Source organism: Enoplosus armatus, chromosome 12 (assembly GCF_043641665.1).
Source record: "Enoplosus armatus isolate fEnoArm2 chromosome 12, fEnoArm2.hap1, whole genome shotgun sequence".
NCBI lineage: Eukaryota > Metazoa > Chordata > Actinopteri > Centrarchiformes > Enoplosidae > Enoplosus > Enoplosus armatus.
This window is the reverse complement of record NC_092191.1, coordinates 9,372,616-9,386,806: the sequence shown is the minus strand read 5'-3', so window position 1 is coordinate 9,386,806 and position 14,191 is coordinate 9,372,616. Positions and strand designations below refer to the sequence as shown.

The 14,191-nt window shown below is 40.3% G+C and overlaps 1 protein-coding gene across 1 annotated transcript; it reads left to right on the top strand.

Moving 5' to 3' along the window:
* Positions 1–393: 393 nt before the first annotated feature.
* insyn2ab (inhibitory synaptic factor 2Ab) lies at positions 394–13,881 on the top strand. The gene is made up of 3 exons (XM_070916572.1): positions 394–1,559; positions 5,139–5,210; positions 13,698–13,881. Exons 1-3 carry the CDS (start codon positions 394–396, stop codon positions 13,879–13,881), a joined length of 1,422 nt encoding a protein of 473 aa, XP_070772673.1.
* The last annotated feature ends 310 nt before the right edge of the window (positions 13,882–14,191 follow it).

Below are 14,191 nucleotides of genomic sequence, written 5' to 3'. Positions count from 1 at the left end.
ACAAGTTGCAATAATTAAAAGTGGTGGCCATAACATAAACCTATAGCATTATCCAGGAGAATCCTGTGATTCTATGTTAAGCAACAATGAGGATTAAAAGAGACATTTGAAATGGGAATACAGAATGGGAGAAAAACACTTCCCAAACATCCCAATCAATAATTTGTGTGACAAGATACTATACTACTACTAAGTATTTTCACATGCATAATAGGAGAGTTTGACTAGAAGAAATATGATTATTTGTATCTCTGTCGTGTAGGGTTTTTGAGGTTTTGCTTTTAGCACATTTCACCATGTGTATTGATAAATACTGTGCTTTAAATTTTGGATCTTGGATCACACAGAATAACACACAGACTTTTTTTTTGTTTTTTACCCTTTTCAGGAAATATGGTGAGCAAAGAGGACACCAAAAGCATTGTTGTGTCAAATTCAGATGAATCAGATTCAGAGACAGGCCCATCACACACTCTTGATGCGCAGTCTGGACCAGAATCAGGCAAGCAGCAAGTGAAGAAGAGAAACAAGGCCTTACAGGTGCGTTTTAAGGATATCTGTGATGCTCAGAATGAGCATCGGGGAAGGCGCTCCAGATCCATTTCCTGTAAAGTGACACACAGAAAGTACATGACCATGCCTGCCAGACGCTCTATTCCAAACGTGACCAAGAGTACTGGTGTCCAGACGTCGCCGGACCTCACTAAGCGATACAAGACTTTCCCTTTTGAGAGGAAAAAAGGACATACATTTAAACACACTGCTTTGGTGGAAGATTACAGAGGACAAAACAATGGTTTTTTGAGTGATATAAAGGCAGGAGGAGAGGATGGACAAACTATTGGGGAGCCCTGTAAGTACAAGGGTAAGATTGTGGGGCAGACAAAAGCATTGCTTCACCACACTGATGACAGCAGTGATACAGAGGATTTGCTTTCCAGTGCCAACTGTGTGGATGGACCCTCTTGTCCAGACTCTTCACATTTCTCGGAAGAGTGCCATCCGCGCAGCTCTCCTTCCAAAAGAGAAACAGAGTACCAGGTTTGTGGGACAAGGACCAAACACAAAGGATTACCCAAAGAAGACATGGACGCTGGCACTTCCTCAAAGCGCCAGCTGGCTAACTCAGAGTTTTCACAGGACAAGTCAAAGGGCACGGGCCCTGTTGCGTGGAACTCTTTGACACAGGTGGAGTCTTTAGGAAGCCCGTCTGTGAGCTGTAAACGGAAAAAGGGTACACAGCTAAATGAACAGCAGTCACAGACACTTCCCCATAGTGCCAAATGTTCTGTACAGTCTCAAGGGCAGTGTCGGACAAGGCATGTGTCAGCCTCCTCTAAACTCCAGCAAACAGTTGGGGGGGACGAGGGCTTTCCTCCAGGAGACAAAAGAGCCCCAGGCATGGGGAGCAGCCAGCAGATAATGCCCTTATCTGGAGACAAGGATATCAAAGCACAGCTGCAGGCCATGGAGAGCCTCATCAGCTCGAGCCAGGAGACCATCAAGGTCCTACTTGGAGTTATTCAGGAGCTGGAGAAAGGTGAAGCACAGAGAGAGGGGTGAGTAGAGTGAGCTTTACAGTGCAGCACATACATTATACACTGTACATGCATGCACCTTTCTCAGCGTGCTGTCAAGAAAAAGCTATGATGAAGGGTAATTCCAGTTGATTACAACTGGAGTCTTATTTTCGTAGCTTTGGCCACCATTTCCATTGGTTATTACAACATTGTCACTTAAGTAATTGCTAAGATCTGGGAACACGGCAGCATTAGTACAACGCAGTTCAATGCCAAGAAATACAAGCAGATAGCCAAACTGGTTGTAAACAAGTCAACAGTTCAGCCAGATTATTATAACCGCTGTATTTCGAGTTAAAACCAAAGGAGAGACAACCGTAAATGTTAGTAATAATTATGATGTTTACAATAGAATACATGGCAGTTTTTGGTAATAATTCTACATTTTGCGTTTGTTTTCTCTTCCAGATAAATTTGGCTGTAACCTAGAGGTTTGTTTAAAACCTGGATGTTTGTCTGACTGCTGATGTTTCTTGCCTCGCCAGATTTTTAGCAATATCACTGTATTCCCAGATTTTATTATGAAGACTTACAATGATGGCCTAAACTACAAAAATAAGACCCAGGTTGTAAACAAGACTAATCGTTTATGTCCAGGCTAGCAACTATGTCAGTCTGTACTTGATGTTTACCAGATATAATGTTTACCACCTTTTAGTTTACCACCAGTTTAGCATGTTAGTCAGAGGATCACCAAGCAATGCTGTTAGCATGACTAAAAATTGTATAAGTGCTGTGATATGATAATCACCATCAAGATCTAATGGGGCATTTCACAGTACAATACATGTCTCTCGGATGCTTTATGTGTCATATTTCATTAAAGATGTACCTGTAAAGGAGAAAATGCATTAACAAGCATTGTCCATAGCCAGACTCTTGCAGCAATGTAATTGTAAGAATCATTGTCCTCCATCTCTAAAACCCATAGCAACAGAAAGCAAATTGTATTTAAGTCTTATCCATATGCATTGGAGAACAAGGCACCCTAGTGTGGCTCTGTGGAACTTGGTTTTAAAGGCCCAATTAGTGCAGCCTCATAACACTTTGCCTTTCATCTCCACAAAACTGTGCCTGCTATAGTGCTTTCACTGTGTTGTGTTCCATCAACTTTATTAGAGAGGTGCAGTTACAGGATGCAAAGCCTGCCTTCCATAGTACATTCCCAAATACTCCTCTTTTTTTGCATGGCTAGACAGTCAGACAGCCTTCTTTAAAGCTAAACTTTAAGTTGAACCAAAAAGCAACTAAAAGCCTCCATGTTCTTACCCAGTAGTATACATGTAGTGATAAGGATAAAATAATCTATTCGTCCAGCAAGGGTACAGGGACAATGTTTGTAAGAAGGCATTTTATTTATAGGTGTTATCCCCATTCCACTGTTTACACTGGAAATAACATCATCAAAAAATATCATTATTCTCCATTTTGGGGGATTTTTCTTGCTGTCACATGTCCCGTGAGCCGATTATAAACACAAAAAATATTTCCGGCAAAAGTCCAGCAAGAAGTCAAAATAACGCATATGCTTCACATCTCCTTAAGCTTGATGAAGACACACTTTATGTTGTATACTTATTAATGACACCCTGCAGAAAGGAACTGCAAACAATGCATTTGTCATCTGTTTCACATCTCTTAAGGTTTTGCTTGATGTTTGCCACTGATGAATCACATGCCTGTAGTAAATTAGATTACAATTGTTCTAGCTTCTTACTCAATCACAGCATAATTGAATATATCTTTAAACCCTGACCAGCTTTTATGCATTACATAAACTGCAGTGTGTGATGTGGGTGACAGACAACACTTTCAGTTACACACAGAATATTAGTCTTTTGCCTGACCTATGTAACAAAGGTCCAGAGTGTGATGCATGTCAACTCAATGTTATACCGTATTGACAAAATTGCCATTGCCATAATTCTTATTATACATACACGATGACATACAAATATGAAGGTCTCTGCCCATTCAGTTCATGGTACTGCATTATATAGTCAGTAAATGTTACTCACAAAATAATGTTTGAGGATCTTTTCTGTATCTGCATACGACTGTATATACAGAACATTTGTATAACACAGGATGACATACAGTATTTACCCCATATAAAAAGCATAGAATGTCATGTGAGACAATGTGGCCTGATCTGAGCTCAGACAGTCAGAGCAGCAGGCACATAGGCAGGGGGTGTGGACAGTGAAACTGGAATGACGAGGGCAGGACATATCCCAGGACAGCTGACGTGGGCAAACAACACAGCCGTGAATCTGTGCCAACAAACAGTTAGCTTAGAGAACGGCTTTCAGAGGTGTAGTTATTTTTTCCCCCCTTGAAGCGTCTATGAAATCATTCTCTGTGACATTCTGTGCCTTAATACAGTGCCACTATATTGGGTCATGAACATTTTACCCTGAATGGGAAAAAGAAGGTTTTTTTGTGCAGAGTACACGCAGTGATTATAAATTTAGGTTAATGCGCTTTGATTATTAGAGCGGAGCTCTTTAAATTACGAGGACGTACATGAAAAGCCAGGCAGCAGCACAGCACTCGTGCAGACCTTGTCTGTGCAATGAGTTACTGTCCTTGCTCACAGCTGTTCAAAGAGACTTCATTTGAGAACAAGGCAGGATGGATGAACTTGCTGACCTTGAGCTCCCATCAGCATTTTCGATCCACACAGGCTGTTCTGTCTCCCCCAATGAGGTCACCTCTCATGTCATGGTGAGCAGTTGAGGTCCAACCCCTCCACATGTCATCCAACAGGGCGAAGGGCTACCGTGACAGCAAGCAATTACATGTGCAGCTCTAACACACCCCCTCCCATCATCCCCATACCACTGCAGCCTGCCGTTGCATGCAGTGACATATAGCTTGAATAACAATGTGCACACCTACACACTTATGTAAATTCAAATGAGGACAGATGAATGAAAAAGTGCATTTGATGTGTCTTCTTTGACATGTGATAGCCTCTGTCCTGCCCCAAGAGATGGTTAAAGTTGGCACTTTGCAGAGGTCTTTTAGCATCAAAAATGACAACTCTAATACAGTAAAGACAACAGACCCTTGGGTCCGGGTACCTATGCCATAAACAGAGCAGATACAATTTGTCTTGTTGATTGCTTTTTTGAATCCTTCATGCTCAGTATGGCTGTAGCAAATTGAGTTGCATGAGAAAAAAAGATGTACAGTTTAACGTAGAATGTAAACGCATTGATTTTTCATTACACATGATTCATGCAGCATTTAGTTGCTACTTACTTCCTATTTCCTATTGAATAGAGACACAGAGCATATTTTAAAACTATGTCATGGCAAAGCGAGGTAATCCTATTATGTAAAATCAGCAAGTCTACACACTTTATTAACCAAATCTGAGAGAACTGCAGGATCAGAGTTCCTGCTACATTTTCAACTGTTAGGAATAAGTAACACTGGGTGAAACCCAAGCGGAACAAATTTGGCTGTTAGCTGATGCCCACAGGTGTTGAAATATGAAGCTAAAGCCTGCCACTGGAGATCACATATATCTTTTCATCTCTCTGTTCACAGGCTCTCCTACCGAACAGGACAAGACACAGCAAATTGTGACACTTGTCGAAACAGCGCATGCATCATTTACAGGTGGGCCCTTTTCACTGCCAGTGTGTCATTAATGCTGCATTAAATGTTGGTTTCTGTGTGATCATTCGGTGTGAAAGGGATGCTTACAAGAGGTGTTTGGTGCAGTGATGTTTTTCTGTGCATAAAATGTAAAAGGAGATGTAGTATGTGGAGAGTATTGCATATACATTGATCTGACTAAGACAGATAAAAAATAAAAATGTTATAAATGAAATGAAAATGATGTCGTGTGTAACAATAAGTGAAATCCAAAGAGAAAAGATTCATAAAATAAGCATCAGGGATATGGAAAGAATAACTCAAAGTAGTAAATGTGTAGCTACTGGCAGTACTGTATACAGTATATGGGGGTGATGCACTATAGCATGTTTTTTCTACTATGGATGATGAAATAAATAAAACCTCCAATATCATTCGAAGGGTTTCTGGGGAATGTATAAATTCACTGTAATGAATAAGTAATCATACACAGAAGTGGGAAGTGAACAAGACAAGATAGGAAATACAGTTGGCCATGTCACAGAGAATATGAGGACCTAGAATTTTATTACATCCCATAAAACATGTAAAAAAAAACAAAGACTGTATCAACCTATATAATCCCAATCAGCATTGCACTGATTTATTTTTTTGTCATTTTTAGAAAGACTATATTTCTGTCAAAATACAGTTTTGTGCTGTGTAAGTGTTCTGAAATGCTCTGAGCTGAAAAATGGCTCAGGAGCAGGTTGGAAATCCACTCAAGCTTCAACCTTGTGTCATGTGTCACTTCAATCCAAAAACCTCTGAACCCCCTTGTTACTTTGTTCTCTAAAACAGGAAACAGACAGCTGTTTGGAAAATACTCTCAAGCCCAGAAAATATGTGCAAGGGGACTTTTCAGTTGTTTTCACATGGGCTTGAGTGAAAGTGGCTTTAAAAATACAAAATCACAAAGATGTAAACTTGGTATCCATTCTGAATATGAACATTTGCTGCAGTAAAGGGATCTTCTTCCCAACTTCTGCTTTATGCTTCTCTTTTTATACCTTCTCCACCACAATAAAGACAACAGCCTGATAATAAGTGCTGTCCACTCTGCTGACCTTTTGGATTATTTTGGATACATTTCAGATACTCACCTTGAATATTCTAAACTCTTTTGGACACATAACTGTGGACATTTTTTTTTACTACAAAGAAAAGGAAAACTGCCCTGTCCTGCGATTTATATAACATTTTCAAGATGCCTCCTCTCTTCTCTGTTGACGAGTGCATTGTGTCAAGCTGACCCAGATATGTGGTGTGAGACCACTGTGGAACTGGAAAGCAGGATCTCCATTTCATATCAGATACAGGGGGATGAGAAATCATTGGGCCTGGCGCAAGAACCACAGCAGAATTTTTCTTGAACAGTGTTGCATTTTCATGTATTTAGAATCTTTTCTCAGGCGCAAACAAAATTCCCAAGTGGCTCAGCCCTTTTGTACAAGTCATAAACAGATAGTCTGCCTTTTTCCACAGGGGGAAAAACTTGTTTGACTTGGAAATTATAACACCTTAATCTGAATGAATTTTGAGTCCAAACATGTTGCTTGATCAAGTGAAACAAACAAAATAAAAACAAATGTGATATGAAAAGGAAAATTCTCACACTTAAACAGCTGCCTTAGGGTCTAATGAAAGTTACTGTCCAGGGGAACCTCCTCTGTTGCACCCGACTGTATAACATCGCCTACATAATTAAAGAGAGAGAATATCTACCGTCCATCTCCATGACTGTCATGTCCCCTTAACCGCCTCCCATCTAAGTCATGGACTGCTTTGCTCTAGCAAGAAGATTTTTGGCATCTAAAGTCATGTCAAACCATTCTTAAGTTCTGTCAGTGTGGCTCTGCTCCGATGACATGGCAATGACGGCTGTCGAAATATTTCTCAGTTTTTGGTCCCCGAATACCATTACTGACACTTCAAAATTTGTTATTTTTTTCATCTTCTGATGTCTGACAGCAGGAATTAAAGCTCCACGATTGTGCCAATGATCAAATGATGAAGACCTACTGAATATGAACACCACAACTGACCCAGACATGAGCCGTTGGCTTGCCTGAGGAGCAAGCAAACTATTTCATCTTCTACTTCTGGTGCGTCAAAACAGGAGCTTTGGTCTGAAGTTGGTCGAGGTAGAAGCAAAAATAGAAACAAAAGACTTTCCTCCGTCGATATATATTTCCAAAAACACAAGATAACAGAGACATGTGCTGCAGAGCGACAGCCACTCTCACTCCTCCACACCATTGCAAAACAGAGAGTAGCTGTGGACTGTAGTCAATAAAACTGAAAAACAGATTTAAGCCTCTACAGAATTAGCCTGAGTCACCATCAAAGAATAAGGTTTAACAACCATCGACAATAAGGCACCACTCCTCAGCAAGAACTGAAAAACTGACTTGGGACCCCTTGGTAAGGCAAAACAAACAAACCAGATCTCAGCAACACCAAAAAATTGGACCTGAATCTGAGTCAGCTATCAGAGACATTGACAGATGTCAGCAGTAAGAATGTCAAGTCTATTGCTTTCACTTGACTGGTGGATCTCTTGTGTCTCATCTAACTAAGAAGATCCTTCAAATCTTGCCTGTTTACCAATCTGTGAAGACTCTTGTGCATCTGGGACTTAATGATGTTATTAAAACAGATGGACTTTACCTAAATAGAATGAAGCTGTTCACCTTTAACCTACGTACAGCTGTTCATACCACTCTTAAAGATGTCGACGTAAACAAGGCCAAGGTTGGACAAATTGTCATCCTCTTCCTCTTTCTTTGCTCCAACTTGGCCAAATGTTATCAAGCTGTCCCGATAAAACACAATTAATATTTCCAGGGTCTTGGTCTCCCCGGCATCAGTTTTCCAAATGCTTTATTTTCTATCTTAGTCCCTAGGACTTTACTGAGCAAGAAAATTGGAGAGAACAGAACTGAAGCAGCTCTCCTTTAAAGACAGCTCTCCCAAAAGCAGTACCTGAAAAACATGTATGGTATCTCATTGTTACATTTGGTACAGCCTGATCTCCTGGGCACAGTTCTTGACTCATTACATGTACAGGATACTACTTTGTAGTTACTTTTCTTGTGGTGTGCCCCAAGGTTCAGTCCTGGGCCCCATTCTTTTATGTCAGTACATGCTGCCATTATAGGCCCCTGTCCACTTACTTATCAGTGTCCATACCTACGCAGATGACACACCGCTCTATATCTCAGCAGACAATCTGAGCCAGGTTGACAATCTTGTAAATAGCATTTCAGAAATAAGTGATTGGATGACATAACATTTTCTTAACTTGGCCAAAAAAAATAAATAAAAGCTTTAAATGTCATTTTGTGCCCTTAAAGAATACAGGCAGGTAGACAACGAGATCATGTGGCACTGCAGAAGATTAGGTTACATCGTAGACAAAGAAATGGACATGCCCTCATCCATCAGTCCCATCAACAGGTTAATGAACTTGATAAACCGGACATGAAAAATGCTGCAGTGTATCAAAGGCAACAACATTGAATGGTAAACCAGGATTTATCCACAATAGCCCTACAATATCAACACTCACAGTTTAGAAAATTCCAGACGTTTCCACTGTCAGAAAATTAACGATCATTCTTAAACTAAATTATTAAAATCCCAGTAATTGTTACATGGTCATAATTTCATGAATCATGCAAAGATCATAAATGATTGCAACAAGGCATACAGGGTGAGTCTTAATCAAGGTATTCACTGTAACAAAGAAGTATTTATTTATTTATTTATTAAATATATTTTATCGTGTTCATTCTCCTAAGTTTCCTTTTTTATGTACAGTACTGAAGGTACTCTCTTGTGTAACAGCCCAAATACTGCAGTGTGTTGGTGTTTGTGTAGCTTTGTGTCCCTATTGATCAAACGAGCCTTTTCATTGATTCGTTTTCATGGGTCTAGCCAATACTTCCTAAGTAAGCGTGGCTTTCAATGTGGGGGTTTAAGCAGAGTGGGTAGAATATTTAGAAACATGTAAATATATGGTAATAAATGAGCATGTGAAGGGTATTTTCTGTGTCATGTGATTTTGACTGGACCTATTGTTTAATTATGCCTTACTGCAGATAAATGGGGCAACTGAGTACATTTGTGTTTAATCTAACTGAGAGGCAAACATTATAGATGTAACAGCAATATAATTTGTAAGACTAAAGCAAAAAGCCCACTGCCAAGACGAGCAAAGAAAAGTCCTAAAGCCTATATCTGAGTTTCTCTTTTTTTAAGTCACCGATCTTTGCTTGATAAGACAAAGTGTGCCGACTCTCTATGCCTGTGAAGCAACTTGGCTTAATTAACAAACTCTAAATAATTTCTGATGGCAAAAGAAGTGCCTTCAGTCTATTGTCACTAAAGCACTAAACATGTGGTATAATAAAATTACCATGAAAATGCATTCTGCAGAGTACTAATAAAGTGGAAGATTATCATTTCCTCTGTTCTCTGTATCATTAAATAGTTGGGTTTTTTTCAGTTCCCCCAACTGGTTTTTAACATTGAATAGAGCAGAGCTGTAGCTGGCAAGCAGGGCAGTAATCTATCACAGTCCTATCTATCTCTGCCAAAGCAATTGTCATAAATATCTTAAATTCTGCAAATAGCGCTGTTTAATATTCTTTAGCAAAACCCAGCTGCTCAAACCTGAAAAGACTGAATTATATTTTTAGAGAAAAAAAGCATTTCTTTATTGTTTATCTCTGCTCTTTATTTCTGATGTACTTTTTATTGTCACGTAAAACCACCTCACAACTCAAACTGCTGTACAATCCCATCACCAGCATCCCTGTTATTATAATAGTCTATTAATCCAGTGAGTTAAACTGCTGATAGGGCAGCAGGACTCACCTTGCTGGACCAACCACTCTGTGTGACACCTTGATTAGGAGGCCTGAGTACAGTGAGGCAAATTAAAACAAGCCACAAAAAGCAAGTTGGGACCAATTACCCCTCAAAGTTAGACAGCAACTGCATGTTGCAACTGTAACCAAAAGCAGCCTCTGAGATGTAAACCTTAATTTCAGCACAGTCCGGCATCTTCAGTATGTCCGATAAATTCAGGACTCTAGCAGCTGCTTAGCTCAGGTAGTCAATCTATGGGTCTTATCCAGACCTCTGCTCTCCCCTGACAGTAGCCACCCACCCTTGGTATACTGCAGCATCTAATATATCATTGCAATAAATAGGGCACATATATGACAAGTAAGAGAAGGAGAGAGAGGCTGAATGTATGGATGATAAATTAGGGGGATAACCGTAATGATACTGTCCATCATATTAGGGAAGAAAGGGTCACTTAAGATACCCTACCTCTAGTGTTATCTAGCAAGTGGTATCTGGAAGTGTTTTTCCACATTCTGTAGTCCCATTTAAATTTTCTTGTCAATGTTATAATGGACTCTCCCAGATGATGTAACAATCCTATAAGTTTATCATATGGCCACCAGTTTTAATTATCTCAACTTTCTTTCTCAGAAATCATGTTTTGTCCGCAATGTCGTTAACCTCTACCTCAAAGTTTTTATGTACACAGGCTTGCACCTTCGACTTTTTATCGACTTAGTATCATCAGTTACAAATTATATGTGGACCACCACTGAGTCAACCTAGAGTACGGCAGTAAGCCCAGTTTAAAAAACATTCTCAGATCAAAGCATTAAAGGATTTTTTTCCTATCATGCTGTGTTGAATAAGAACCAGAATTTGAATCAAAGTATACAATGTAGTGTTTCCAAGTTGGAACTAACAATGACTTTGAAAAACAGTTAAGTTCAGGGAAAGGCAACTGCAAAGCAATATGATGAGACTCGGAGCTAATTAGCACTTGTGTCCCATGCTGAGGTGGCGGAGCTGTGGTTGTTTTGGTGAACAATTGTCAGGATTGCCTATTCTGTTTTGTTCTCATTAATGAGTTTGGGTTTTTCTCTGTGGGTCTGTGAAGCAGAAAGCCATGTAATAGACAACGGCAATGGCTTTTAAATCTGATATACATGACAGGGGAAGAATTTCTGCATCTGATTTACATAACCTGTGGGTAGCTTCTGCCTCAACTGTTGCCTGTCAGTGGAGCAAATAACTGTCACTCTCTGGTGATTTAGTCTACTATGCCCCGTTATGTAGTTCTGAAGATGTTACACTATACTGGGCCTGAACCTCTCATCTTGTCAGGAGGAGAGTTTGAACTGTGAATGGCCAAAGGGGAAATCACGGGAGGAGAAATGACTTTACGGTGAAAAGTGCAAGCAGCAGAAAGAACAGAGAATAGTAGCGAGCAGGTATACACTGCGGAATGAATAGAGTACGCCGTGCTAAAAAGATAACTCACAGCAGCAAGATCCCTCCCAGGAGCAACAATCATTGAATGGTGCTCAGCACGCCACGACCACAGACAAACAAACGGCTCGCCACTGATCACAGCAACAGCTACTCGCACTGCATAGCTAAAGAGATGATTAATCTGCTTTGCTGAATGCCCTAGAAAAGCCTCCCTGTCTCCAGCCGCTTCAATCTGTTTTTGCACAGAGATGATCTTAGATATTAGGGCTTTTGTTTGCTGAAGCACCTGCTCCCCAGTGCCACCCGCATCGTACAGTGCTGCCTCTGGCTTCCCACTGAGGCATTTGTCCACAGCGTACAGTAATTGCAGTGAGCTGCCAAGTGATTAATTGCTTAATAATTGCTGAGGCTATTCTGTGTCGCACTGTGCTGCTGTGTTTCTGCTCTGCTTTCTGTCAAGTCAACATTATTTAAACAGCAGTTGTAAAAGACAAAGTTTTGAGCATAAAACAAAAGATACAAATAGAGATAAAAGGAGGAGGAAATGAAACAATGGATGATATGAATAAGAGATTTTGTAAAACAAGTGCATCACTTACTGCAAGAAACAGCAGTTCTGCCAAGGTAAAGGCTTCAGTCCATCCTTAAAACTGAGTTTCTCGTCGTCAGGGATTCAGCGTTCAGAAGACCTGCGAGTGTTAGCTCTCATTTGAAGTGGAAATAGGGAAAACGCACATAAGAAAATGAAGAACAAGCATAGCACTGTGCAACAAGAGGTTTTGTTTTGATACAACAAAACATGCTCAAAAATCCCTTTTTATAGCAATAATGAGTTTCAAGCAGCCACAAACCCAGGCTCCTGTGCAGTTGTTACGTGCTTTTCATTTAATCTAACATATTGATTCATTGGAAGTCCCAGCCTGCCAAACTACTATCCAGCCAGCCCTCCATCTGGTTTCCCCCCTGAAGGCTTTAATAGAGCTCTGTTCTTAACTGACACTTATCTTAAGGGTAAGGACAGTTCCCAGGATTCATTATGTCACTTTGAGTATAGCATATCCTTCAGCGAACTAATTACACTGCCCATCAAAGCGGTTACCCTATCAGGCCAAGCTTTGTACCTTAACGTCTATTTGTGCGCCTGCAGACAAGGAGCAGGACTACATGTTTGACCTTGGCATGTCAGATGTCATCCCTTTTGGCAGCTTCAGTTCTCCCTTCTACCTTTAATCCTCCAGACTTTGAATGACAGGAATGAGCTTTGTAAGCTGTAGTACTCACTAGTATTCACTGGGCTTTTTAAATGCAGAGTGTTAAGTAATGTTGGTGATAAAAAAAAAAAAAAAAAAATGAGGATGAATCAAAAATGCCCCAAACCAAAAAGCAACAGAACATTTCGTTATCAAATACGGTTTGTTGAGGAGTGTCACTTTGGCAGACACATAGCAGATGATTCATTCTCTTTTATTTCCAGAATTTATTGCATACCCCAGGAATAAATACATTAACAGAGCACTACAAATCAATAGCAATAAAGTGAAAAGAGATGGTGTATAATAACGCATTTATCCCTCGCTTGAATACAGGCAGTTAATCAGAGTCTGCTTGGCCTCTCGATGGTTTCATTTGGATGGGATTAAGCCCCACATTTCTCCCAGGCCTGAGAGATTTAATCGGAGAGAGAGTTCAACTACAGTGCCGGAACAAAATCAGACGATGACCAGCCTGGGATTATACTGGCGGATGTGGAAGTCTGATGTCAGGAGCAACCCACATTCTGGCTCATTTTTGATACAAATATAATCTATGCAGGAAAAGCCCTTTGACTGCATGCATAAAAAATACAGAGATGATGCAAAGGAACTCTATTACTCGGAGGAGTCTCTGAAATATGGATATGTGCCGCAATAGATATGTGCTGCCAGGGTGTCTGTCAGTGCATGTGAACCGTTTGCCTCCCTCCCAGCCTCCATCTGGACATCAGTGGATTACTAACATAAAAAACAAAGTCAAAAACTGAGTCATAAATGTTACAGCCGCCCAAAACACAAATCACTAACTTTTAAAACCTTCAGATTGATGCACCTGATTTTGTAAGTACAATACTGAATTGAATAATCTACTTATTCTAAAATTTAACTTCTCCTGCTTGTCTTACAGTGTCGAGCTGGACTTCAAGCAGCAGGAGGACAAGCTGCAGTCTCTGATGAAGAGACTTTGCCCCCTGGACAGTCAACAATGCCCCGCTCTGCCTTACTCCAATGAAGTGTTCACATCCACCCCGAAACGCAAGTCCAAGACAGAGTCCAAAAAGCATGCTCGCTGGAAACTCTGGTTCCTTTGAATAAAACATGAAGGCTTTTTGTTGGGCACATTAATACCCCTGTTATTCTCAAAATGGATGAAGGAGTACTCAGAAGGGAGCAATCAACACATGAGAATGGAACAACAGAAACCGGTTCATTTGGGGCTCTGAGTTGAGACTGCACATTAAGTCAGCTGGGGGACAGCAGAGACAAAAAACATTTTAAATTCTGTCAAACCTTTTTTCTGGCATGTTTGCTGAAGAGGATCAACACACACCTGCAAAAACTAGGTGAGCTTTGGGATACATTTTTTTGTACATGTATTTTTTAAGCTGCGTGAAGATGGAT

What these genes read in the sequence shown, in the direction of transcription:
- insyn2ab (XM_070916572.1), top strand. Translation starts at nt 394, where the DNA reads ATGGTGAGCAAAGAGGACACCAAAAGCATTGTTGTGTCAAATTCAGAT. An exon ending in GGTGAAGCACAGAGAGAGGG is followed by an intron (nt 1,560 to 5,138) that starts GTGAGTAGAGTG and finishes CTCTGTTCACAG; the next exon opens with GCTCTCCTACCGAACAGGAC. An exon ending in AGCGCATGCATCATTTACAG is followed by an intron (nt 5,211 to 13,697) that starts GTGGGCCCTTTT and finishes CTTGTCTTACAG; the next exon opens with TGTCGAGCTGGACTTCAAGC.